This window comes from Gymnoscopelus braueri (assembly GCF_963280865.1).
Source record: "Gymnoscopelus braueri genome assembly, chromosome: 23".
In the NCBI taxonomy this organism is placed as follows: domain Eukaryota; kingdom Metazoa; phylum Chordata; class Actinopteri; order Myctophiformes; family Myctophidae; genus Gymnoscopelus; species Gymnoscopelus braueri.
In genome coordinates this window covers 27,658,700-27,684,125 of record NC_137625.1, presented here as the reverse complement: position 1 = coordinate 27,684,125, position 25,426 = coordinate 27,658,700, and the positions used below count along the sequence as shown (strand labels likewise).

The window sequence follows — 25,426 nt, the reverse complement described above, 5'->3', positions numbered from 1 at the left end:
ATCAAATTATTGGCTCAGGAATGCGACAAAAACAAAAATTCTCCCTGAATTCAATGCTTCATGGGGTGTGTAATTGATAGAAAATAAGTAATTATTTGGGTGAACTACTCCTTTAAGTGTAGTAGTAACAGTAGAAAAGCGCATGCGAGTCTCCCTAATAACATTTTTGAACACCAGTTGAACTCCAGCATCCATGGTTTGCAATGGAGCAACTTTCCGAAAAAACATTACAGTATTTATGATAAGGATTTGATTGAGATATACAATGTCGATTCTTGGAATTAACTAATTCAATTCTGTGATGATTCTGGATCTCGATTGTCATCCATAGACAGGACCAGAGCAACAAAAAAAATATATATATATATTGGCAGTATCTGCTATTTGAGTTTATGTGCTAAAATTGAGATTTTTTTGAGAGCCGTTTCAACATATATTGTAAGTGAATGGAATCACCATTTCTTGTTCCTCCAGCACAGAAGCAGCGGTTAAAGATGAATGACAATATTTGTACTTTTATTATCATGCCCACGCAAGTTCATATCTCAGACACACAGACGGATCAGCATTCAGTCAGTCAGTTACATTCATAATTTAAAGATGCTTTTGTTTCTGCAGAAATGTTTTATCCCAACAAAAAAATTTAGATGTTCAAACAGTTCTCTCTCTCTAGAAACCACATTTCATTTTTTAGAAGCTTGTTTGTCTGCAGTTGGTGTATGTACAGTCAGTGTGTGTGTGTGTGTGTGTGTGTGTGTGTGTGTGTGTGTGTGTGTGTGTGTGTGTGTGTGTGTGTGTGTGTGTGTGTGTGTGTGTGTGTGTGTGTGTGTGTGTGTGTGTGTGTGTGTGTGTGTGTGTGTGTGTGTGTGTGTGTGTGTGTGTGTGTGTGTGTGTGTGTGTGTGTGTGTGTGTGCGCGCCTGCGCAAGCAGAGCTGTCTTTCCAGCTGCAATTCCCTGATAACACGAATCGCTCTCCTCTTGTAGAAACCAGGGCTGGGCAATATAAACTTTAAATCAATATTATTTCATACTTTTGCCTTGATGGTGGCTCTAACAGGCTGCTTTACGTAACTCTTGAACCGTAGGTCGTACAAAACAAAACAAAAACTCCTGGATTTCTTGGCTCATGACGCAACTTCCCCGCCACACGTTTTTGCGTATTTCTTAAAAACACACTTTTTGCTACTAGTAGTCGTAGGGGTGTGTGTGTGTGTGTGTGTGTGTGTGTGTGTGTGTGTGTGTGTGTGTGTGTGTGTGTGTGTGTGTGTGTGTGTGTGTGTGTGTGTGTGTGTGTGTGTGTGTGTGTGTGTGTGTGTGTGTGTGTGTGTGTGTGTGTGTGCGCGCGTCCATTAGTATAAAGGTCAGGCCACAGGTTAATGGACCTTTTCCATTGGTCGGTCTGTCAGTCTTCCGTAGTGACATCCATCCAGTACATATTTACTAATGTAATACAAAGCACACTTTAAATTGTTTAAGGCCCACTAGTGGGCCGCAGGATATTGCAGTTGGGCCCCCAAATAACCGGCAAAACACTAAGACTTCAATGATAACGTCATTAATATGAAACATTTATACCAATACATAAGAACATCAGGAACAGAGGGAGGTAGAACAAGACGTGGAGGGGAATTCATTTCCTCAGCTTGTAGTTAAGATGTACTGCTTTCTTCCTTAGGCTTCCTTCTCTCTGAGCTTGATTTATAGTCCGTAGTACGATGGTATCGCTTGCCAAAAAGTACTGTCCTACAAGCTAACAGGCTTGTTAAACAAGCTTTTTGGCAAGTGACACTGTCATACTACAGAGCGTGAATTAAGCTTAATGCCTATCACATGCATCGCCAAGTTAATTAACTAATGTAGACTTAAAAGCTGCACAGTGCACTGCTGAGTGTTGATGATAAGCAGAAAAGGCGTGTTTCACACAGTGCTAGCAGTTTAAAATGTTTATTTTTAGCAATGTTATTGCTCGGGAATGTGGGCGGGTTTTGGTTCAGAACGTTTACAGTGCCTACATTTCACATTCAACATATCAACTTGATTGATATATTCTCTAAAATTATCTAAAATATGTGGAAACCTTTGGACCGGTTTGATATTAATAAGTACCGGTAAGTAAAGTCACCGGCAAGTGGCAACCTAAGGTAACTGCTGTACCCCCCTCTCACCACTAGATGGAGACAGAGACCAAATCGCTGCTCCTCTCATGTTACAGAGAAGTGTGACATTTTTTGTTCTTCTTTTTTTTCTTTCTGTATCACAGGCACACACAGAAGTGTGAAAAATCTGTTTTTTTCTGACACACACACACACACACACACACACACACACACACACACACACACACACACACACACACACACACACACACACACACACACAGCGAAACGTCCAATCCTGTTAAGAGAACAGCAGAGTGCTGAGAGCAATATGCAAATGAACCATGTGTCATTTTTAGCTACAACGCACACACACGCACACGCATGCACACGCACGCACGCACGCACGCACGCTCACGCACACGCACAGAGATATTCTACCTGTTAAACTCCAAACGGATACATTACTCTTGTAAGATTCTAGTAAACTGTACTGGAGTTTGTACACACCATCTGGGGTAGAATCCTTTATGTTACACTTTGGCTATTCAAAAATAGCAGATCTACAAGCTCATAGCCGCGCTATGAGCTTATAGATCTGCTATTTTTGAAAAATCGTGAAAATGTGTGCAAATCTTTGAATATATATATTTTTAAAGCGAACATTTGTAACTGAAATCTTTGCTTCTGGGGGGTCCCTGGAACAAAAATATTTTGAGATGGGGGTCCACGGCCAGCACTCTCTCCATGTGACAAAGTGGCCGTAGTTGAATGGGTAGAGTGGCCGACGGCCACCTGGAAAACAGGTCCCAGGTTCAATTCCCGGCTCCGGCTATGGATCCACAGCATATACCGCTCCCTCCGCTCTAGAAATTCAAACGCACTCGAACCCCACACAACGAAGCTCCGCACCATGGGGGATCGGGCCTTCTGCTCAGCTGCTCCTCGACTCTGGAATGCCCTCCCTGACCATCTGAGACCACAGTCCGTTGACACCTTTAAAAGGGGACCTTTCTTTTTAACTAGGCATTTGCCTTGATGAACTTTTTAAACTTCTTCTGTGTTTAGCCGACCTTTGATCTGAATTCTATTCATTTCACTGTTTTATTATTATTGTTTTTTAGTTTTTAACATGTAGCAGATTTGTTTCAAATATAAAGTGTGTTACAAATAACATTTATTATTATTATTATTATTATGGTAAATGGTGCATTTATTTATTAGCGCTTTTATCCAAAGCGCTTCACATGGATTGTGCATAACATTCACCCATTCACACACACATTCATACACCGATGGCGGAGGAAACCATGCACGGCACCAACCTGCTCATCGGGAGCAATTAGGAGTTCAGCGTCTTTCTCAAGGACACTTCGACACTAACTCTGGGGGAGCCCGGGATCGAACTGGGAACCTCGCGGTTCCCTTCCGGCCGCTCGACCGGCCACTCTACCCCTGAGCCACTGCCGCCCCCATGTGTTGAGGTTTCCCTGAGCAAGCCCCCCCCCCCAGCACTCAGTCTGACCACTTGTACGTCCAAAACAATGGTTCCAAAGTCGGGGATTTCACAGATTGTAGCACCTGCTCGTTGCAATGAATTTATGAATGATGTCATTTTGTAGTGCAACTTTGAGCTTTGATTTGAGTATATCTGAAAAGCTTGGCTTTATTATCATTCTACTGCTGCAGCAATGTGATCATTTATGTGATGAATTATTGCTCCCCATTTCACATTTGTTGCTTTGTAAATCCATTCATTTTGCTAAATGTGGCAAGAGAGAGATGTCTGTTTCGCCACCATGCCACTGCGCAACTCAGGCCTTTTGTGTATGTGTGTGTGTGTGTATTTATTTGTCTGTGTTTTTGTGAGGCACAGGAGGGACAGTGTATACTCGTAGGCATCAGCACGCTCTCGGGAAATCACACTGGCCATTCACCAGTATGCTGGACTAGCTTTTTTTCCTTTTTATATTTACTGTGTAAAATAGGTAATTAAAACCAGGAAAATGCAATATTTGTCATATCACACTATTACGATATCCCAAATTCCAGATGATATCTAGTCTCATATAATGATATGGATATATTGACCAGCCCTGCCCAACGTAATGCAAACGCACGCACGCACACGCGCACGCACGACCCACACACTGCACCTGTTTCTGTGTCATGTCAACACCACTGTGTGTTTGTGTGTCCATGACGTGTGTGTGTCCGGTTTCTGTGTCATGTAAGAACACTCATGTAAGAGCGTGTGTGTGTGTGTGTGTGTGTGTGAGTGTGCGTGTGTGTCTGTGTCTGTGTCTGTGTGTGTGTCTGTGTCTGTGTGTGTGCGCGCGCGTGCGTGTGTGTCTGTGTGTGTCTGTGTGTGCGCGCGCGCGTGCGTGTATGTGTGTGTGTGTGTGTGTGTGTGAGTGAGTGAGTGAGTGATTAATATAATTTATATATATAATATAATAGATAAAATGTGTTTTTCCTCCAGAGACAGACATACATGTCAGTCATGTTTCCGTCAGCATTTTCAGCGAGTCAGGCTGCATGGCACCATGGGATATGAGCTGACATGAGGGCAGGGGTCACACACAGACACACATTTAGACGGTACATAAAACCTGACAGCCTCTAGCCTGCTAGCTTATTCCAACTCCACTGTGTAGAGAATAGGATGAAAACGCAACATAAGAAAAGACGACATTAAAGGGATAGTTCACCCCCAAAATGACATTTTTTCTATTGATTAGTCACCCCATGGAGACTTGAATTCATGGATATTTTTTTTCTTTCTTTCCATAAGCCAATAAGTTTATGACAGGCAGCGGTTCCGTTATAGGAGACACAAATAAAATCCTTTGTGTCTCCTACCGGAACCGCTGCCTACCGGTCCGCTGGTCATCAAATTATTGGCTTAGGAACAACAAAAAAAAAAAAATCCATGAATTCAAGTCTCCATGGGGTGACTAATCGAAAAGTCATTTTGGCGGTGAACTATCCCTTTAAGAATGACAGTAGTAGGGCTGCAACCATCAATTATTTGCTTAGCGATGAACCTATCAATTACTTAATCGATAATCGAATAAATAGTTTTAGACTTAGTCTTACAACGGTGTCGTGCAAACATACCCCAAAATAGCTGACATACAATCTCATAAAGCTTTTATATCAGCTATTTTGTTTTTGTTTTTTAAAACTTTTCAAAATCTTTTTCTGAACATTTTCTGCTCTGACATGCTCAAAATAGGCATAGTGGTTAACTGCAGCCCTGAGAAGACAGAGAGACAAACATGGAGAAGATCTGGGATGTTTTTTTTATCATCTTGAAGTAGAAATGTCTTTCTCTCTATTATTCTCTTCATCTCTCTGCTTCTGTCTCTTCTCTCTCTGTCTCTGGGCCGACTGGAGCTCAGAGCAGTGGTTCTCAGACTTTTACATGTTAAGGACCCCCATGACTCTGAGAGCGTACCAATGGAACCGAATTATGGGTCCATTCGGTTCCATTTGTACACTGTCAGAGTTACAGACCTGTAAGGGCCCTTTTTGAAACCCCCTCTAGGACCCCTGAGGGACACCGGACCCTACTTTAAGAACCCCTGGCTTTAGAGGGTAGAGATGGTAATCAGAAGGTTGTCGATTCGCCTCCTGGCCCAGGTATAATGTGTCGACGACGTGACCCTGAGCAAGACACTTAACCCCTTAACTGCCCCCCCCCGAGCACTCATCAAAACCATCTGAGCAGCCATTAGCTGGGTGAAGCTGAAACGGACTGACAAAGGTCCCTGTCTCTCTCTCTATCTCTGTGCCCCAGTGTCTCTCTATCTCTCTCTGTCTCTACACATCTCTCTATCTCTCTCTCCATCTCTCTGCCTCTCTCTCTCTCTCTGCTAGCAAAATATTCCCCTCAGGGAAAGAGGTGTGTGTGTGTGTGTGTGTGTGTGTGTGTGTGTGTGTGTGTGTGTGTGTGTGTGTGTGTGTGTGTGTGTGTGTGTGTGTGTGTGTGTGTGTGTGTGTGTGTGTGTGTGTGTGTGTGTGTGTGTGTGTGTGTGTGTGTGTGTGTGTGTGTGTGTGTGTGTGTGTTGAATTCCTTCAAAAAGATTTCAAGATAAAACATCCATCCCCCCCCCTCTCTCTCTCTCTCTCTCTCTCTCATCTCTTTGTTCAGTAGTGTGGTGTTGAAATGGCAGACATCCTCTCATGTGATTGGCCATAGGCCGTGTGTGGAGTATGATGATTGGCCGGTGTTTGATGTTGAAGCAAACGAGGGTTTGGTGGTGGTGGTGGTAGTTGGAGTCCTATTGGCAGCTGTATTTGTAGTTCTTAGGTTGTCAGCAGACAAAGATTGTAAAAGGCCAACAACATGTAATAACAGTTTAAACAGAAGAGTGAATGAGTTTATCACAACAGTAAGGTACACTTTGGAATCCAATAGAATAGGAACTACAGCAACAATATTAAGTGCCCACTACTCTTAAAGGAGAATTTCAGACTAGCCTTTTTCTTACCTTTTATATGATATTATTATATCCTAGGACGAGTGGAACTGCATCCCGAGTCCACCGCAGCTAAAAACCAGAGCGGACGGTCCGTGCGCGAGATCGCTTATTTTTATCACGATTTTATATATATATTTTTTGGTCGATATCTGATGTTCATATTGACAGAAACCTCGCCACAGTGTTTTTGTCCCAAATGGAACGCCGTAGTGTTTACAAGCCGACTGGGATGAATGTATGTCTGTGTAGTATGTACACCGACTATAACATGTGTTATTACACATGTTAAACAAACAGTGTGTGTGTATGTGTGTGTGTGTGTGTGTGTGTTTGTGGGGGGGGGGCTGAGGGTGTGTGTGGGGGGCTGGTCTGTCAGCATTCAATTACAGGACATGTCTCTGGAATGTCAGACCTACCCTACAATCTCTCTCTGTGTCACACACACACGCACACATGCACACGCACACACACATGCTGAGATGGGGAGAATAAAGGAGGTGAAGGGAGAAGAAAAAACTGGAAAGAAAGAAGTCTCTGATTGTCTCTGCTGACTGCACACCCACACATACACATACACACCCACCCACACACACACACACACACACACACACACACACACACACACACACACACACACACACACACACACACACACACACACACTGTCTCACACACATACTCAGTTACTCACACACATACTCACAGTCTCACACACATACTCACATCAGCACCTTTGTTGCACACTAGAGCTCTGAATAGAGCTGTGTGTGTGTGTGTGTGTGTGTGTGTGTGTGTGTGTGTGTGTGTGTGTGTGTGTGTGTGTGTGTGTGTGTGTGTGTGTGTGTGTGTGTGTGTGTGTGTGTGTGTGTGTGTGTGTGTGTGTGTGTGTGTGTGTGTGTGTGTGTGTGTGTGTGGGGCACATGCGTACGTGTGTGTGCGTGTGTGTGTGCGTGCGTGTGCTGCAGCATGCTGGTTGGCTGAGGGCTGTTAAATGCACCAACGTCTGACAGAACAGAACAGAGAGGAGAGGAGAGATGGAATACAAACAACGTGTGAGAGGGGAGGATAACTGAACCACTATCTGTCTCTTTGTGTGTCTGGAGTGTGTGCATTTGTGCTTAAAAGGCAAGCGCTGCAGTGTGTGTGTGTGTGTGCGTGTGTGTGTGTGTGTGTGCGTAACGGAGAGTCGCACCGCACAACGGAGCAACCGGATCCCTCCTCCTCCTCCTCCTCCGTTCCTCTCTCAGTCAGGAGAAGGTATAGCCCGTTAGCCTTACTGTAGCGTTAGCCTGGTTATTATGGAGCGCTTGTTGGGGTTCGTTCGTTTTCTGAGCCGACCGCGGCGGCGGAGCGGCAAGAAATACCGTCCGGACGAGGACTACCAGGAGGGATACGAGGACGTTTACTACTACAACACACACAGCAACACACACCTGAGTGAGTCCACACACACACAGCACACACAGGCACACGCACACACACACACACACACACACCCTGCCTGAGAGAGTCTGTACCGCCAGAGGAGCTTATCAACAGATAATGACTGTGTGTGTGTACGTACGTGTGTGTGCGCTTTACGTTGGCATAATTCATAACTCACCACTCCTTCATCATCTCCTGCTCCTACCCCCCTCTCCTACCTTCTCCTTCTACTCCTCTTCTCCTCATTCTAACCATCTTCTTCTCCTCCTCCTACCCCCCCTCTCCTACTCCCCTTCTTTACACCTTCTCCTTCTGCGCCTCCTCTACCCATTCTACTCCTCTTCTCCTCATTCTAACCATCTTCACCTCCTCCTCCTACCCCCCTCTCCTCTCCTACTCCTCTTCTTGTACATGTTCTCCTTCTACCCCTCTTCTACTCTTCCCTCAACCCCCTCTTGCCCTTCTGTTACTCCTCGTCTGCTTCCACTCTGTTCTCCTTCTGCTCCCGTCTGTTCCTCTTCTCAGTCCTCTCCTCTCCTTTTCTTCTCCTCCTCTTCTTATCTCTTGTTCCCATATTCAGGTTCTGTCACTTCCTCCTTCCTTCCATGGTCTTTCTCTAGGATCACAGGAATGTTATGTTGTGATCCACTGATCCAGGATCTGGCTCCTGGAAATGAGAGTTGTTAACCCAAGACCAGGAACGCATCTTTGTCATTTTTAGATGTATTTGGTCTATTCAAAAATAGCAGATCTACAAGCTCATATGAGCTATGAGCTTGTATATCTGCTATTTTTGAAAAATCGTTAAAATGTGTGCAAATCTTTCAATGTATACATTTTTTAAGGCGAACATTTGTAACTCAAACAGTATGTTGCTATATCAGTGGTGCTCCAACTTTTCCATGTCAGGGACCCCCATAATTATGTATTTGGCCACTTCAAAACACGAAATGTTCACGATTTGTCCCAAAAAAATGCATATCTACAAGCTCATAGCGTGGCACTCGGCGCTGCGCTATGAGCTTGTAGATCTGCAATTTTTTTGAATAGCCAAAGAAATCTAAAATGACACACGGATGCTTTCCTGGTCTTAAAGGGTTAATGTTCACAGTCAGATAAATGAGTTGTATTTTTATCTGGGACCTGTTTGCTGTGTGTATCATTAGTCTACCAGCTGTGCCAGCGCAGCGCTAAACTATCAACCCTCATCTATAATACAAGACCATACACACACACACACACACACACACACACACACACACACACACACACACGCACAGAGAGAGGCGCGCATGTGTAACCTCACAGGTACCTCACAGGTATCCAGGTGATGGGGCCCAGGTGGTTTGTGGGTAATAATAGGGGAGGAAGTGTTGACTGTGGAATGGAATGTTGACAATGTAACACACACACGCACACACACACACACACACACACACACACGCACACGCACACGCACACGCACACACGCAGACACAAATGTAAACACTTTGACCACCATTGGGGAGACAGTCTTTGTCTGCTCTTCTAAACAAAGTTAACAGTAAGATAAGCTTGGGAAATTGTGTAAGCAAACTAAAATCAAAGTAACACATCAGAATGTAACAAGATTAAAATACATCTAGAGGTGCGATAGTTCATCAAACGCAAAAATTGCAACTTTTGCGTGAGACCGTTTTACAGTCCTGGTTAATCTGACTAATTGATTTATGAGAAAAAGATATATTGGAATGTTTTCATGTTGTTTTTTATGAATTATCCACAAAAATACGCTTGTCGATTATTCAATTAATCAAAAGTAATCAATAGACTAATAATCAGTAAGACGATAATACAGACAACGCAATACGTTGCGGCGTGTTATGAGCTGGTTGAGAATGCTGGCCCCAGACTAGGGCTCATCTTTAAGGCGCAATAACATAGTAGAGTAGTTTCACACTACTGAGCCAGAGTTCATCTTTCCCTTCTCCTTTCTGTCTCTCTCTCATCATCTCCCTCTTTCTTTCTTCGTCTCGCCTTTCCTCTTTATTTCTCTGCCTCCCTCTCTCTCTCTCTCTCTCTCTCTCTCTCTCTCTCTCTCTCTCAACAGAGTGTTAACAGACTGCTTACTTGATTGACACTAGATAACCACACATACTCCACGTTGTATTTTACTCCTCCGATATCCTACTGTCTAGACTACAGCATTTCAAGAGCCACACAGATTACCACACAATTTAGGCTATTATTATTATTATTATTATTATTATTATAAAGGGAAATACAGCATGATGAATATTTTATTTATTCATTTATCAGGGCAAAATTAATAAATCAACACGTCAGTTTTCACATCCACGTAAATGAGCCAGAGTTAGCCAAAGGCTACATTTAATCTGTAGTCCCTGAAGGCACACACAATCTCCTTTTTGCTTCAAAAATCCCTCCCCCCCCTGTCCTGGGGGCTAGGTCAGGTTTACTCACAGGAAGTTATCATAGCAGCACATACTTCTGGGAGATTTATGGGTCAACACCTCACCGCAGAGAGCAAGAGAGAGAGAGTGTGTGTGTGTGTCGGGGGTGTAACGGTTAGTGTGTTGGAGATGTAAAGGTGCACGCCAGACCAGACATGATAAAAATGCAATAACTGCATCCCTCGCTCTGCTGCATCCACATCGTGCCTTTTACACTTGAAGTGATATTTTGTCATCTCCCCTTTAGATGCATTGAATGGCTGGCGCTTTAAATTGTTTTGTTTCTGCCAGAATCAGTTGAGTTGAAAAAAATGTCATTTGAAGTTTGGCTCGTTTCAGGCGGAAAGAACCGAAATAGTGCTCACTGTCACGTCTTTACGTTCACTTAACCCATTAAGACCGGAAACGCATCTGTGTGTCATTTTAAGATTGAATAATATATATTTTTAATGTGAACATTTGTAACTCAAATCTTCACTTCTGGGGGGTCCCTGGAACAACATATTTTGAGATGGGGTGGGGGGGTCCGCAGCCAAATACATTTCATTTTGAGTAGTCCTTGACATGATAAAAGTTTGAGGACCACTGATATTATAGCAATACAATGTATAGAAGACATTTGTAGAATCCCACAGAAGCAAAGATTTGAGTTACACATGTTCCCTTTAAAAATATAGATATTCAAAGATTTGCACAAATCTCCAAGATTTTTCAAAAATAGCAGATCTACGAGCTTGTAGATCTGCTATTTTTGAATAGCCAAAGAAATGACAGAGATGCGTTCCCGGTCTTAATGGGTTAATATTTGATATTTGAAGTACAGTGTAAATGCACCTGAAGAGTTAAATAATGTCTCCTTTCCTCTCCTTCAGTCTGACGGCAGATAAATGCTGAGTTATTTGACTGTCACTCACCACTGATTCTTATCATCGGGGAGAGAAATTATTAACCTTCATTTGAGTCCAGTTTCCCCTCTTTAATAATTCAGTGATTGTACTTGAGTGTCTGGATGATGGAGGGGTGTTGTGAACCGTCTGTTGACTTGTTTATAAACTGTTATCATTCTCATGTAAAGTGATATTTCACTGGATCTGAGTGATTTGTTGTGAGTTTAGTGTTTTTTGCTATGTGTAATATTTGTATCGTGTGTATTACAAGTAAAAGTCCGGAATTCAAAATGTACTTGAGTAAAAGTATTGGCATCAAAATGTACTTAAAGTACCAAAAATAAGAGTAGTCATTATGCAGAATGTCCCATTTCAAGTTTAAAAAATGTATACAAATCTTTTGAAAATAGCAGATCTACAAGCTCACAATGTGTCGCATCGCTATTTTCAAATAGCCGGAATATATATAGAGAATTAGTAGTTGTGGTATGTTTGGTAATAATAATCAAAATATACAAAGTAACTAGTAAATAAAGCTGTCAAATAATTGTAGTAAAAGTACAATATTTGCGTCTGTGATGTAGTGGAGTAGAAGTAAAAGTACTGAAAATTGGAAATACTCCAGTAAACAAAAAATACCTAAAAATGTTACTTAAGTGCAGTACTTGAGTACATGTACTTAGTTACTTTGAACCACTGATTAGAGCTGCCAAGACACATTTATTGTGTTGTTCCTGGCTGCTATATTGTATCCTTCTTGTGTCGTGTGTGCGTGTGTCTGTGTGCGTGTTCAAAATAGCGTGTGATTCTATATGAAGGCAATTTGAGGTTGGTTGGCTAAACCTCGCATGCACGCACACACACACACACACACACACACACACACACACACACACACACACACACACACACACACACACACACACACACACACACACACACACACACACCACACACACCTACAATACATACTTGCATCACCAAATCCAGCCAGTCCTAGCACACATACCCCAGCCTTTATTTGCCCTGGGTGAGGGAATTGATGAAGGGACCGAGAGGATGATTAGTCTGTGCTGATTGGTCATCTGCCATATTTTCCCTAGGGCTGACACAGCAACAACCTACAGACACACATCTTCAAATGCCTGCTAGCTCTGGTCATCTGACCCGTCGCCCTGTCACAATAGGCCCCCTTGAATAGTGTCTTGTTAAATGCATACACATTAGATATAGCCATAATTTCACTGACACAGCAATTGATACGGTTGCTGACCAGTCAGTGCAAGCTAAAGCCATATCTTCCCTGGGGGGTTATACGTCTGCTGACGTTAGCATGCTTGTTGAAATGGTCAAATAAATTGGTGAAAATTTAGATGCTCTTCTCCTGAAGATCTGTGTGTGATCTTTAAACTTTGGATACTTGACGCTGGAGTTATATGACTTTGGTTTAGCGCCGCAAACAAATACCGGGACAGTTCAGCGTTTCATGAACTACTTCTTCATCAACAAGTGTTTAGAAGTAAAGATATTAAGTGATGTTGGTGGCAAATGGCAAGAGGAACTGTGCCACGTGCCACGTAAAATGTACTCGGGTAGGGTTCAAGGCTAATGTTGTCCAGTGGACGATAACATATCTCTGCTGTCCGGCAGGAACCAGCTTACTCCAAAATGTTCATTTTTCAGGAAATGAAAAAAAAGGAGGTTAGGAGGTTTTGTTCATCATTGATAAGAACAGCTGAATGGACCTCCAAGCTCACAATGAGGTTGGAGGTCAAAAGGGGGTGGAGCCTGGAGTCGGCAAAACCAGCTAACTCCGGTGGACTTCACTGGTTTAGCAGAGAATTTGAGGATCCAATGGAGTTAGCTGGTTTTGTCAGAAGCACTTTTTAATGCTTTTCATTGGTTCAATATTTTTTTTGTACCAACGCACAGACGTAAAGGGTGTTCAATGGCCCTGATTTATGGGAAAAAAATCAAAAGCGTCAAAATGGAGTTAGCTGGTTCCTGCCGGACAGCAACGATATGTATTTGGGACAAACATTAAAGAGTCTGCTATTTTTGGCTAAAAGATTTGGTTTGGACTGTAAAAAGCGGTCCAAGTTCAGGGCCAACTCAAGTCCAGTTTACGTCTAGAGGGTTTAAGAAGGTTAAGACCAAAATGTTTACGACCGAAATGCCATTGTAATTTCTGAGCTTAGTTGACAGCCGTACTGCAGGCGCAGTGCCTGTCATCCTCTCAGTCAGGTAGAGCTCACAAACATGCTGGAATGGGATAAACACAGCAGTGGTGTGAAGTAACTAAGTACATTTACTCAAGTACTGTACTTAAGTACAATTTTGAGTTATTTTGAACTTTACTAGAGTATATCCAATTTTCTGTACTTTTACTTTTACTCCACTACATCTCAGAGGCAAATATTGTACTTTTACTCCACTACAATTATTTTAAAACTTTAGTTACTACGTAGTTACTTTGTAGATTTTGATTATTATTACAAAACATACATTACCCACTTCAGTCCTATATACATTTCGGCCATTTGAAAATAGCCGATCTACAAGCTCACAATGCGTCGCATCGTGAGCTTGTACATCTGCTATTTTCAAAAGATTTGTATTCATTTTATACATTTGAAAACTTGTGAAATGGGATATTCTGCATAATGAGTACTTTCTACTTTCGGTACTTTAAGTACATTTTGATACCAATACTTTTGTGCTTTTACTCAAGTAACTTTTGAATTCCGGACTTTTACTTGTAACAGAGTAGTTTTACATTGCAGTATTGATACTTTTACTTAAGTAAAAAAAAAAAAGTACTTTTTCCACCACTGATTGCATCCAACCCTACAACCCTAACCCCTGAGTCAACACTTACAACTCCAACAAAATACACCATGACAGCAGAGAGGGGCTCTTGTAAGCTTAACATTTAATCCCTTAAATATCTTTCAAGACAGGGCAATATTTTAAGAGATAAAAACAAAAAAACAGTTGACAAACGTCAGCTTTGCAACATGCCCAGACGTGCCCAGACATGCCCTTCTGTCCCTCCAACCACAGGATGAAGGACTGTCAATAAGATTCAGTTTTTGTCACATAACAGTCATAACACATTTTAGATTTTAATCACTACCTTATAATTATTATTTTTTTGGAAAAATCGTGAACATTTGTGCAAATCTTTGAATGTGTATATTTTTTAAATAAATTAAATATATTTTTAACTCAAATCTTTGCTTCTGGGGATTCTAATGTCTTCTAAATCCTATCGTTTAAAAAAAAAACTATGTTGCTATGATATCAGTGGTTCTCAAACCCTTTTCATGTCAATGACCCCCAAAATGATATGTATTTGTCCGTGGACCCCCCCCATCTCAACATGTGTTGTTCTAGGGAGCCCCAGAAGTAAAGATTAGAGTTAAAAATGTATATACTGTATATATTCAAAGTATTTAGTATTTATTATTTGTACACAAAATTATGCATAGAATAACATGTCTTGTCATTTATTATTACATTTTGTAATAACCTTTTGAAGGAAATATAATGCAAAATAAAATATATAAAGTAGAAGAGAAAGTAATGCTAATGGTAAACATGTTTATGTAAACACAATTATGTGTTGGAATTTCAAATTCTGGGTCTCGTTATTGATCACAAAAAGTCTCACTCGCACGCACGCACGCACGCACGCACGCACGCACGCACGCACGCAGGCATGCACGTGTGCACACAGGGGTTTGACAGGCTGTCGGGGTAATGAAAGGTTTTCAAGCCTCTTGTCTTTTTGTGTAATTAGAGGGGTGTGTGTGTATGTTTAAGAGTGTTTGCCTGTTCATTTGTGTTTCAGCTTTTTAAACCACGGTTCTACAACAGAACCCATAAACAACAAAACACACATAAACATCTTAAAATTACACGGTAACTGATCATAGAACAGTCATAAATACATGGTAACTGAGAACAGTCATAAACACATGGTAACTGATCCTAGAACAGTTTATTGTTTGTTTATTACGGATCCCCATTAGTCCTCACCACAGTGAAGACAACTCTTCCTGGGGTCCACAGTGATAGATACATTGTAACTGATCCTAGTACAGTGATAGATACATTGTAACTGATCCTAGTACAGACATAAACATATGGTAACTGATCCTAGTACAGTGATAGACACATAGTAACTGATCTTAGAACAGTCATAAACATATGGTAACTGATCCTAGTACAGTGATAGACACATAGTAACTGATCCTAGAACAGTGATAGACATAGTAACTGATCCTAGTACAGTGATAGATACATAGTAACTGATCCTAGAACAGTGATAGATACATAGTAACTGATCCTAGTACAGTGATAGACACATAGTAACTGATCCTAGAACAGTGATAGATACATAGTAACTGATCCTAGTACAGTGATAGACACATAGTAACTGATCCTAGTACAGTGATAGACACATAGTAACTGATCCTAGTACAGTGATAGACACATACAGTAGTAACTGATCCTAGTACAGTGATAGACACATACTGTAGTAACTGATCCTAGAACAGTGATAGACACATAGTAACTGATCTTAGTACAGTCATAAACATATGGTAACTGATCCTAGTACAGTGATAGACACATAGTAACTGATCCTAGAACAGTGATAGACATAGTAACTGATCCTAGAACAGTGATAGACACATAGTAACTGATCCTAGAACAGTGATAGACATAGTAACTGATCCTAGAACAGTGATAGACATAGTAACTGATCCTAGAACAGTGATAGACACATAGTAACTGATCCTAGTACAGTGATAGATACATAGTAACTGATCCTAGTACAGTGATAGACACATAGTAACTGATCCTAGAACAGTGATAGATACATGGTAACTGATCCTAGTACAGTGATAGATACATGGTAACTGATCCTAGAACAGTGATAGACACTGGTAGACACTTAGTAAGTGATCTTCTTAAGTACAGTGATAGAGTAAACACATGGTACAGTGACAGATAGAGAGACAGGGCGAGAGAGGTGTGTGTGTGTGTGTGTGTGTGTGTGTGTGTGTGTGTGTGTGTGTGTGTGTGTGTGTGTGTGTGTGTGTGTGTGTGTGTGTGTGTGTGTGTGTGTGTGTGTGTGTGTGTGTGTGTGTGTGTGTGTGTGTGTGTGTGTGTGTGTGTGTGCGTGCGCGTGTTGGGTGAGAGAATGTCTTGCCCCCCTCAATTATTCATCGGCTTGTTTCCATGGTAACTGCTACAGCTGGAGCAGCAGCCAGGGGGTGGGGCTTGGATTAGATTAGGCATGGTGGTGAAGTGTGTATTTTCCTGTCCCATCCTATAGTTAGAGACCTGTGTGTGTGAGCGTGTGTGTGTGGTGTATGGTAGTGTAGCTCCATCTGCTGACAGACTTTATATAGACATTTACATACTGTACATGTATACAAACATAACATATCTGCATGCAATATCTATTCATGAAAACAGCATTTTGATGATGATGGCCGGGTGGAATTTGTAGATTGATAGGTAGACATACTGTAGGTAGATAGATATAGTTCGATATAGGCACATATAGGTAGGTAGACCTTTTATTGATTCTGAGGGAAATTTTCACAATAAAAAAAAAAAAAAGCATGTGAGCTATGAGCTTGTAGATCTGCAATTGTTTTTAATAGCCCAAAGAAATCTAAAAATGACAGAGATGCGTTCCCGGAATTTGAGTGGGTTAAAAGACGAGTCAGACAACTTACTATATCATCCTGTCCCGCTAACGATCTGCACTGTGGTTGTCGTGGTCCTGTCTATTGACCCTCTTTTCCACTACATATTTCATGCCGGGGTCTAGATTTGTTTGCATATACGCTACGGCTCGGTTCCAGGGGAGTTTCTCGGAACCTCGTTTGGGCACTGCACATGGAGGTAGTGCCAGCCTGAGTTCTGAGGAACCCATGGGAGGAGAAAGCAGTTTGCTGCTGCTCCCAATTGTTCGGAGCAGCAGTGACTGAAGAGGTATAGTGCTTGCCAACGTGTCGTCACCATGGGGGGCGTGGCATAGTAGCTGCAGACATACTGGTGGGGGGCAATGTTAAGTCAACCTCTTTATACCCCACAAAGATGTCCGCCGCTACCAAATGACAAATGACGCCCCCTTCAGGATTTTTGGCACGCACTATAGAGCAGGCCTTCTTGGGTTCGATCTCTGGCTCCTCCTGGCATCGTCTTGTGGTGTCCTTGAGCGACACACTGAACCCCTAACTACTGCGCCCGATGAGCAGGTTGGTGCCTTGGATGGTTGCCTCTGCCGTCGGTAATGTGTGTGTGAATTGGTGAACGTCCCACACATTGTCATGGTATCATGGCGTAGTAGTAGTACTGTGCTGCTATGGTGTAGTGGTGTTGCTAACACTAAGTAGTAGTTGGTACTGCTAAGTTTTTGTTGAGATGTAAGTACTGTACTTAAGTAAAAAAATAAATAATAATAATAATAATTTAAGTACACTTTTGAAGAATTTTTATTTTGCTGGAGTATTTCCAATTGTCTATACTTTTACTTCTACTCCACTACATCTCAGAGGCAAATATTACTTTTACTCCACTACAATTATTTGAAAACTTTAGTTACTTTTCAGATATAAATTATGATATTATGAAACACACATTAACCACTTTAGCCGTATTTTACACCTAGGCTATTTGAAAATAGACGATCTACAAGCTCACAACGCGTCGCATAGTGACGCGTTGTGAGCTTGTAGATCTTCTATTTTCAAACATTTTAGTACTTTTACTTTTGGTACTTTAAGTACATTTTGTTGCCAATACTTTTGTACTTTTACTCAAGTAAATGTTGAATTCTGGACTTTTACTTGTAACAGTATTTCTATATTGCAGTATTGATACTTTTACCGGGAACGCATCTGTGTGTCATTTTACGATTACTTTGGCTATTCAAAAATAGCAGATCTTTTTGTGAAAATGTGTGCAAATCTTTGAATACATATATTTTTTTAAGCGTCCAAACTGTCATTTACTGTTGCAGAAACACTGATTCACACCCTGGCTTGATTACGGCAACAGCTTCCTTCTTATGACAGTGGTTTTCAACCCTTTTTCATATCAAGGTCCATTATTTATTTGGCATTTGAGCCACGGAACCACCGTTTGATGAGATTTAGATTCTCAGAGACCCTATAACACTTCCAATATTTTGTTGTCGTTGGATACGATTTTGTCCACGATTCCATGCTGTGTTGATGTTGGTACCATAGGAGAGATAACAGGCAAACGTTGATCAAAATACCAATTATTTAATTAAGTAATGCAGATGTTTAACAAAAATGTAACTCTTGGGAGCGTAAAATGAAACCAAATGGACCCGTAAGGCTCTCAAGAGTTAAAGATCTATAAGGGTTCATTTGGTTACCAACTCTTCATCATTTAGCTGGTCCCCGGACCACTGGTTGAGAACCACCGCTTTATGGCACCACCACTAAAGTCCTCAATAAACTACAGTATGTATGTATAAAACTCTGCTCACCCGTATACCCGCTCCGCTAGATCACATCACACTAGTGACCTCCATGGCCTTCACTGACTCCCAGTCAAAACGCAGAATACATCTTCTTAACCCATTCAATCCGCTAACGCATCTGTGTCATTTTAGATTTGTTTGGCTATTCAAAAATAGCAGATCTACAAGCTCATAGCGCGGCACCGAGTGCCGCGCTACGAGCTTGTAGATCTGCTATTTTTCAAAAACAATCATGAAAATTTGTGCAACACTTTTAATATATATACATTTTTTACTCAAATCTTTGCTCCTGTATAAAACGTTTTGAGATGGGGGGTCCACGGACAAATACATATCATTTTGGGGGTCCTTGACATGAAAAAAGTTAGCAACATAATTGCTGTTTTTCAAAAAAAAAAAAAGGATTTAGAAGACTTTGTAGAATCCCCCAGAAGCAAACATTTGAGTTAAAAATGTTTTATGTTTGCTTTAAAAAAACATACATATTCAAAGATTTGTACCAATTTTCACGATTTTTCTAAAAACAAAATAGCAGATCTGCCAGCTTGTAGCGCGGCACAGAGCTTGTAGATCTGCTATTTTTGAATAGCCCAAAGTAATGAAATAAACAGCTAAGAATCTAAAATGACACGGTACGCGTTCCTGGATCGAATGGGTTCAAACGCTACTCGCCACCTACAAGGCCCTGCAGCAACCCAGCTCCCCCCCTATACCTCTCTGCCCCCCCCCCCCCCCCTTCTGATCCCTCTGCTCCGGTGGTGCTAACCTCCTCCTGCAAACACCCAGGATCAAGCACTGAACCTGGGGGTTGACGGGGGCCTGGTTCTCCCCTGGGCCAAGCAATGAACCTGGGGTGAGAGCAAGCCCCCAGCCTCCCTTCTTTTAAAACCTTTAAGACCTGAAGCCGATTCTACAAATGTCTTCTAAATCCCAACAGTTTTCTGAAAAACGTATGTTCCTTTTTCAGTGGTGCTCAAACTTTTTCATGTCAAGGACCCCCAAACTTATATGTATTTGGCCGCCGACCCCCATCTCAAAATACTTTGTTCCAGGGACCCCCCAGAAGCAAAGATTGGAGTTAAAAATGTTCGCTTTAAAAATATATATATTCAAAGATTTGCACACATTTTCACGATTTTTCAAAAATAGCAGATCTACAAGCTCATAGCGCGGCACTCGGTGCCGCGCTATGAGCTTGTAGATCTGCTATTTTTGAATAGCCAAAGTGTAAAATAATGCTTTTTTAGCTCAAATCAAGAAGTGACACAGATGCGTTCCAGGTCTTAAAGGGTTAAAACTCACCTCTTCACATTTGCCGTCCGCACCTAACCCCGTTTACGTTGTTTTACCCTCCTATTTTTAATGACTTTTAGTTCTCTTTTCTTAGACACTATTTCTATTATAGCGAGTGCCGCGCTATGAGCTTGTAGATCTACTATCTTTTGAAAAACCTGTGAACATTTGTGCTAATCTTTGAATATATATATATTTTTTTAAAGCAACGTTTTTTTTACTCAAATCTTTGCTTCTGGGGGGGTCCCTGGAACAAAAGAGTTTGAGATGGGGGTCCACGGCCAAATACATAGTATTTTGGGTGCTCCTTGACATGAAAAAGTTTGAGAACCACTGATATAGCAACATACGTTTAAAAAAAAAAACTGTTCAAAGATTTGAGTTAAAAATGTTCGCTTTAAAAATAAGATTTGCACAAATTGTGTGTCTCTCTCTCTCAATTTTTCCAAAAATAGCAGATCTACAAGCTCATAGCGTGGCACTCGGTGCTATGAGCTTGTATATCTGCTATTTTTGAATAGCCAAAGAAATCTTAAAATGACACACAGATGCGTTCCTGGTCTTAATGGGTTAACAGATAATGATGGTCTATTGCTAATCTCAGAGGATTCAAACTTGAAGCCGGAACCCATTCCTTCTTCTAGCCCTCCATCCATTCATCCCTCTGTCTCTGCCTTTTCCTCATCTGTCTCCTCTGCACCTTCACCCACCCCTCCTCTTTTCACCCTCTCTCTCTCTCTCTCTCTCTCATCTCTCCTCTTCCTGCTCTCCACCCCCCCTCCTCCTCCTCCTCCTCCTCCTCCTCCATTCGTTCATGCGGCTCTGTCTGCGCAACCTCTGTCGTGCGCTCTCCCTCTCTCTCTCTCTCTCTCTCTCTCTCTCTCTCTCTCTCTCTCTCTCCTCGTCTCCTCTCTCTCTGCCAGTGGTTTCTCTGTAGCCAATGCCCCCTCTCTCTCTCTCTCTCTCTCTCTCTCTCTCTCTCAATCTCTCTCTCTCTCTCTCTCTCTCTCTCTCTCATTTCATTCTGGACATCTCTCCTTCTATGTGTCTCTCTCTCTCTCGCTCGCTCTGCCCGTGAAATGAAGAGACGCATCGACAGAAACCTCTGGATGTTTGTCTGAACAGAAGCCATCCCTCCTTCCTTCAGCAGAGGAGGAGAGGAGGAGAGGAGGAGAGCAGGAGGAGGAGGTGTATACTGTAAGAGGATGTAGGGGTCGGTCGGTTGTTCGTCATGATCGCCGTCTCATTTAAATGTCGCTGTCAGATCCTCAGACGCCTCAATAAAGGTAGAAAGACTGTATGTGTGCGTGTGCATGCGCGCGTGTGTGTGTGCGTGTGTGTGTGTGTGTGTGTGTGTGTGTGTGTGTGTGTGTGTGTGTGTGTGTGTGTGTGTGTGTGTGTGTGAGAGAACCGCTGACATTGAAAAGAGAGAGAGATACGACGAGAGAGGTTAACGAGAGCGGAATGACATCTGCTTGTTTATAGCACTGGAAACCAGCTGTGTGCGTGCGTGTGTGTGTGCGTGTGTGTGCGTGTGCGTGTGAGATGACACGGTTTTAGAGATTATAGAATGTGTGTGTAATCGTATCAATCAACATGTTATGACGTGTCAGAACTGATCTGTTGTAGTACTGTAGTAACTAGACTGGTCTGATGCTGTACAACTAGACCGCTGTAGTACTAGATTAATGTAGTACTCTGGGACTAACTTGACTTACTAGACTAGTACTATATGGTAGTACTGTAGCGCTACACTGATGTAGTACTGTAGAACTAAACCGTTGTATTAGTTTAACCCATTCAATCCGGGAACCCGTTCAGTCTGTGTCATTTTAGATGTCTTTGGGCTTTTAAAAAATTTCAGATATACAAGCCTATAGAGCTTGTAGATCTGCTATTGTCTTTGAAAAATGGTGAAAACTTCTGTGCAGTTTGGTGTGTTTTGAATATATATATGTTTTTAAAGCAAAACATTTGTAACTCAAATCTTTATTTCTGGGGGGGGGGGTCCCTGGAACAACATATTTTGAGATGGGGGACATATCAAATACATAACATTTTGGGGGGTCTTTGACATGAAAAAGTTTGAGAACCACTGGCAACATTTAGAAGACATTTTGTAGAATCCCCAGAAGCAAAGATTTGAGTTACAAATGTATATATAAAAAATATATATATTCAAAGATTTGCACAAATTTTCATGATTTAAAAAAATGTAATATCAGATCTACAAGCTCACTCTTTGCGGCGCTATGAGCTTGTAGATCTTTGAATAGCCAAAGTATAAGATAATGGTTAAAGCGGTTCAAATCTAAAATGACTTTCCCGGTCTTAATGGGTTAATGCAGTACTTTAGTACTAGACGGATGTAAGTAAATAAGTAAGTAAGTAGCCTTGGGAACCATCGGTTCAGGATTCTATCTCGGCAGTGGCTCAGGAAGTAGAGCGGCCGCTTGGGAACCGGAAGGTTCTCATAGTTCGATCCCGCGGCCTAATTGGCCCCGATGAGCAGGCTGGTGCCTTGCATGGTTTGAATGTGTGTGTGTGTGTGTGTGTGTGAATGAATGGGTGAATGTAATGCACAGTCATTGTAAATGCACCATTTACCATTTATCTCCTGTTTCTGTCACTCTGGGCAAGACTTAGCCGGTTGAGTGTAACGGTAGTCAGGGTTGCCAGATCTGCTTATTATAATTTCCCCGCAAGATTTCATTTGAAAATAGCTGATCTACAAGCTCACAACGCGTCGCATCGCGACGCGTTGTGAGCTTGTAGATCAGCTATTTTCAAATAGCTGATGTCTATGTTAAAGTGCTCATGTGGCCCATAGTCGCTTCTTTTGGGCTGGCTTTCCTAGACCTGGTTGCTTGTTTCTCTCACAGAATCTGGCAACACCGACGGTAGTACTGGAATTTGGCGGAAGTACTGTACCGTCCCGGGAAATGACGTTGACGCTTTACACATCTGTTCCTGTTCTCTGTGAATGGAACGAGTGTTGTGATTGGTCGAAAAGATCGTCAGTTAAAGGGGTACTTCACTTTCGGGCCGGGGACACATTTAAAAAAAATATTAAAAATAAATGAAAAAAGTTATGGAAAATTCATGGCCCCCTCACACATTAGTAGGACACTGCGTGTCGTGAGGGGGCCATGAATTTTCCATAACTTTTTTCATTTATTTTTAATATTTTTTTTAAATGTGTCCCCCGGCGGAAAGTGAAGTATCCCTTTAAATCAACCATTTAACTGGGAACCCCCTGGAATCCGTTGTGAGCTTGTAGATTGGCTATTTTCCGAATATACAAAATACTATAGTATAAAATAGGGTTAAAGTGGTTAAGCTGTCCCCTGGGACACTCCCAAGGTCCCCAGCTTGAGAACCAGTGCTCTAACCATGCAGATTAATGGGTATATATAACAGCTTTAAGATTCTCTGAGAAATCATTGAGGGTGAGATAATACTGGAAATTATGAACATGCAAGATCAATAAACCAAAAAATTGCTTATTATATATCAATTACACACCCCATGAAGTCTTGAATTCGTGGAGATTTTTAGTTTTTTTTCGCATTCCTGAGCCAATAATTTCATTACCGGCGGAGTCTCCGGTAGGAGGTTTTTGTGAACTACTCCTTTAAAGTGGTTAAATAGTTTTTTGGGTGAACTACTCCTTTAAAGTGGTTAAATTGGTTTTGATGCTTTATTAACTTAATATTTAGCTGGGGCCCCCCTAGCCCTTAGTAAGTTCTCTCTAACGCCCTGCCAGGCGCTCGGCTCTGCTCACAGACAAAGAATTCCACTGCCCTGCGAGGGCTCCAACTGTAGTAAAAAATTAACAAAAATACTTCACTACTCACCGAAACAAAGGCTTGTTTTGTGTTGTTGAAAGTCTATTCTCCAGAGTGGGAAGCCTCTCAGCACCCCACCTTCTCTGTAATTATACACTTTTGGGGCAGAAAATAAAATATGTCTGCCAAATGGAAATTATTGTAATTATTATAATTAATCCACTGCACCCTCTACAGATCTGGTCAATGGTAAATTATATTGACCAGATGGAGAATAGACTTTCTACAACACAAAACAGCCTTTGTTTCGGTGGATAGTGAAGTAGTTTTGTTTATTTTTTACTACAACTGTTTTACTACAGTTGGAGCCCTCGCAGGGCAGTGGAATCCTTTGTCTATGAGCAGAGCAGAGCGCCTGGCAGGGCGTTAGAGAGAACTTACTAACGCTCTGGACCAGGGCTAAGGTAGCCTGGGACCAGACGAATCTGCCAGTGCAAAAAATAAAATGCCCTCTGCGATTTGGGTCTGGCACCGCTCCGTTCCGTTGTGAATCCATTTCCTGCTCCCAAAGTATGGGGTGACCAATCAGGACCCAGTATTCAAATATGGGAGACTGTAATTGGCAGTTGGTTATATGTCTAACCAATTGCGTCGAGAGCCATTGTTTTGATCCCGCCCCCTTGGAAAACAAACGTCCTCATAGAAGCACCAGACTCATATCCACGCAGTGATTTAGTCTGGCTACGCGAGGCTAGGGCTAGGGGAACCCCTGAAACACCTTCCAAGGACCACTAGGGGTTCCCGGACCCCGCTTTGAGAACCACTGCAATAAACTAAATCTGTTAAAAAAAGCTACCGTGGGAAATACAACCATACAAATGTACAAACTGAGTCAGGGTAAACAGATTCACTCAGGTCTATGCTATAGTGTCTTTTCTGTTTTCGCTCTGCATTAAATATCTTCGCTGAAGATAAATCTTAGCTTGTCAATATATTTTCTGTGATTTTTTTTTTTCTGAGAGTACGGATGCTGGAGTTTAAGACATTATTTTATTATACACATTATTTTACACTTTGGCTATTCAAAAATAGCAGATCTGCAAGCTCATAGCGCGGCACCAAGTGCTGCGCTACAAACTTGTAGATCTGCTATTTTTGAATAATTGTGAGAATCTTTGAATATATGTATTTTTTTTTAAGCAATTCTTTTTTACCCCAATCTTTGCTTCTGGGGGGTCCCTGGAACAAAATATTTTGAGATGGGGGGTCCGCGGCCAAATACATATAATTTTGGGGGTCCTTGACAATTATGAAAAAGTTCGAGAACCACTGATATAGCAACATAAAACTGTTGGGATTTAGAAGACATTTTGTAGAATCGGAACCTCAGGCCTTAATGCAGTAGTTCACCCAAAAAAAAACGTATTTTCTATCAATTACACACCCCATGAAGCATTGAATTC

The 25,426-nt window shown here is 41.8% G+C and overlaps 2 protein-coding genes and 1 long non-coding RNA gene across 5 annotated transcripts in view; 1 reads left to right on the top strand and 2 right to left on the bottom strand.

The window, feature by feature from the left end:
* Positions 1-25,426, bottom strand: part of LOC308079380 (ras-related protein Rap-1b) — a 323,403-nt gene that overhangs the window by 90,476 nt on the left and 207,501 nt on the right. The window lies entirely within an intron of this gene.
* Positions 1-25,426, bottom strand: part of LOC308079382 — a 292,916-nt gene that overhangs the window by 90,476 nt on the left and 177,014 nt on the right. The gene's annotated exons all lie outside the window — the stretch shown is intronic.
* grip1 (glutamate receptor interacting protein 1) overlaps positions 7,659-25,426 on the top strand; it is a 64,841-nt gene continuing 47,073 nt past the window's right edge. The window contains 1 exon segment of the mRNA XM_080420844.1: positions 7,659-8,020. Coding sequence (XP_080276970.1) covers positions 7,882-8,020 — 139 coding nt within the window. The 5' untranslated portion in view covers positions 7,659-7,881.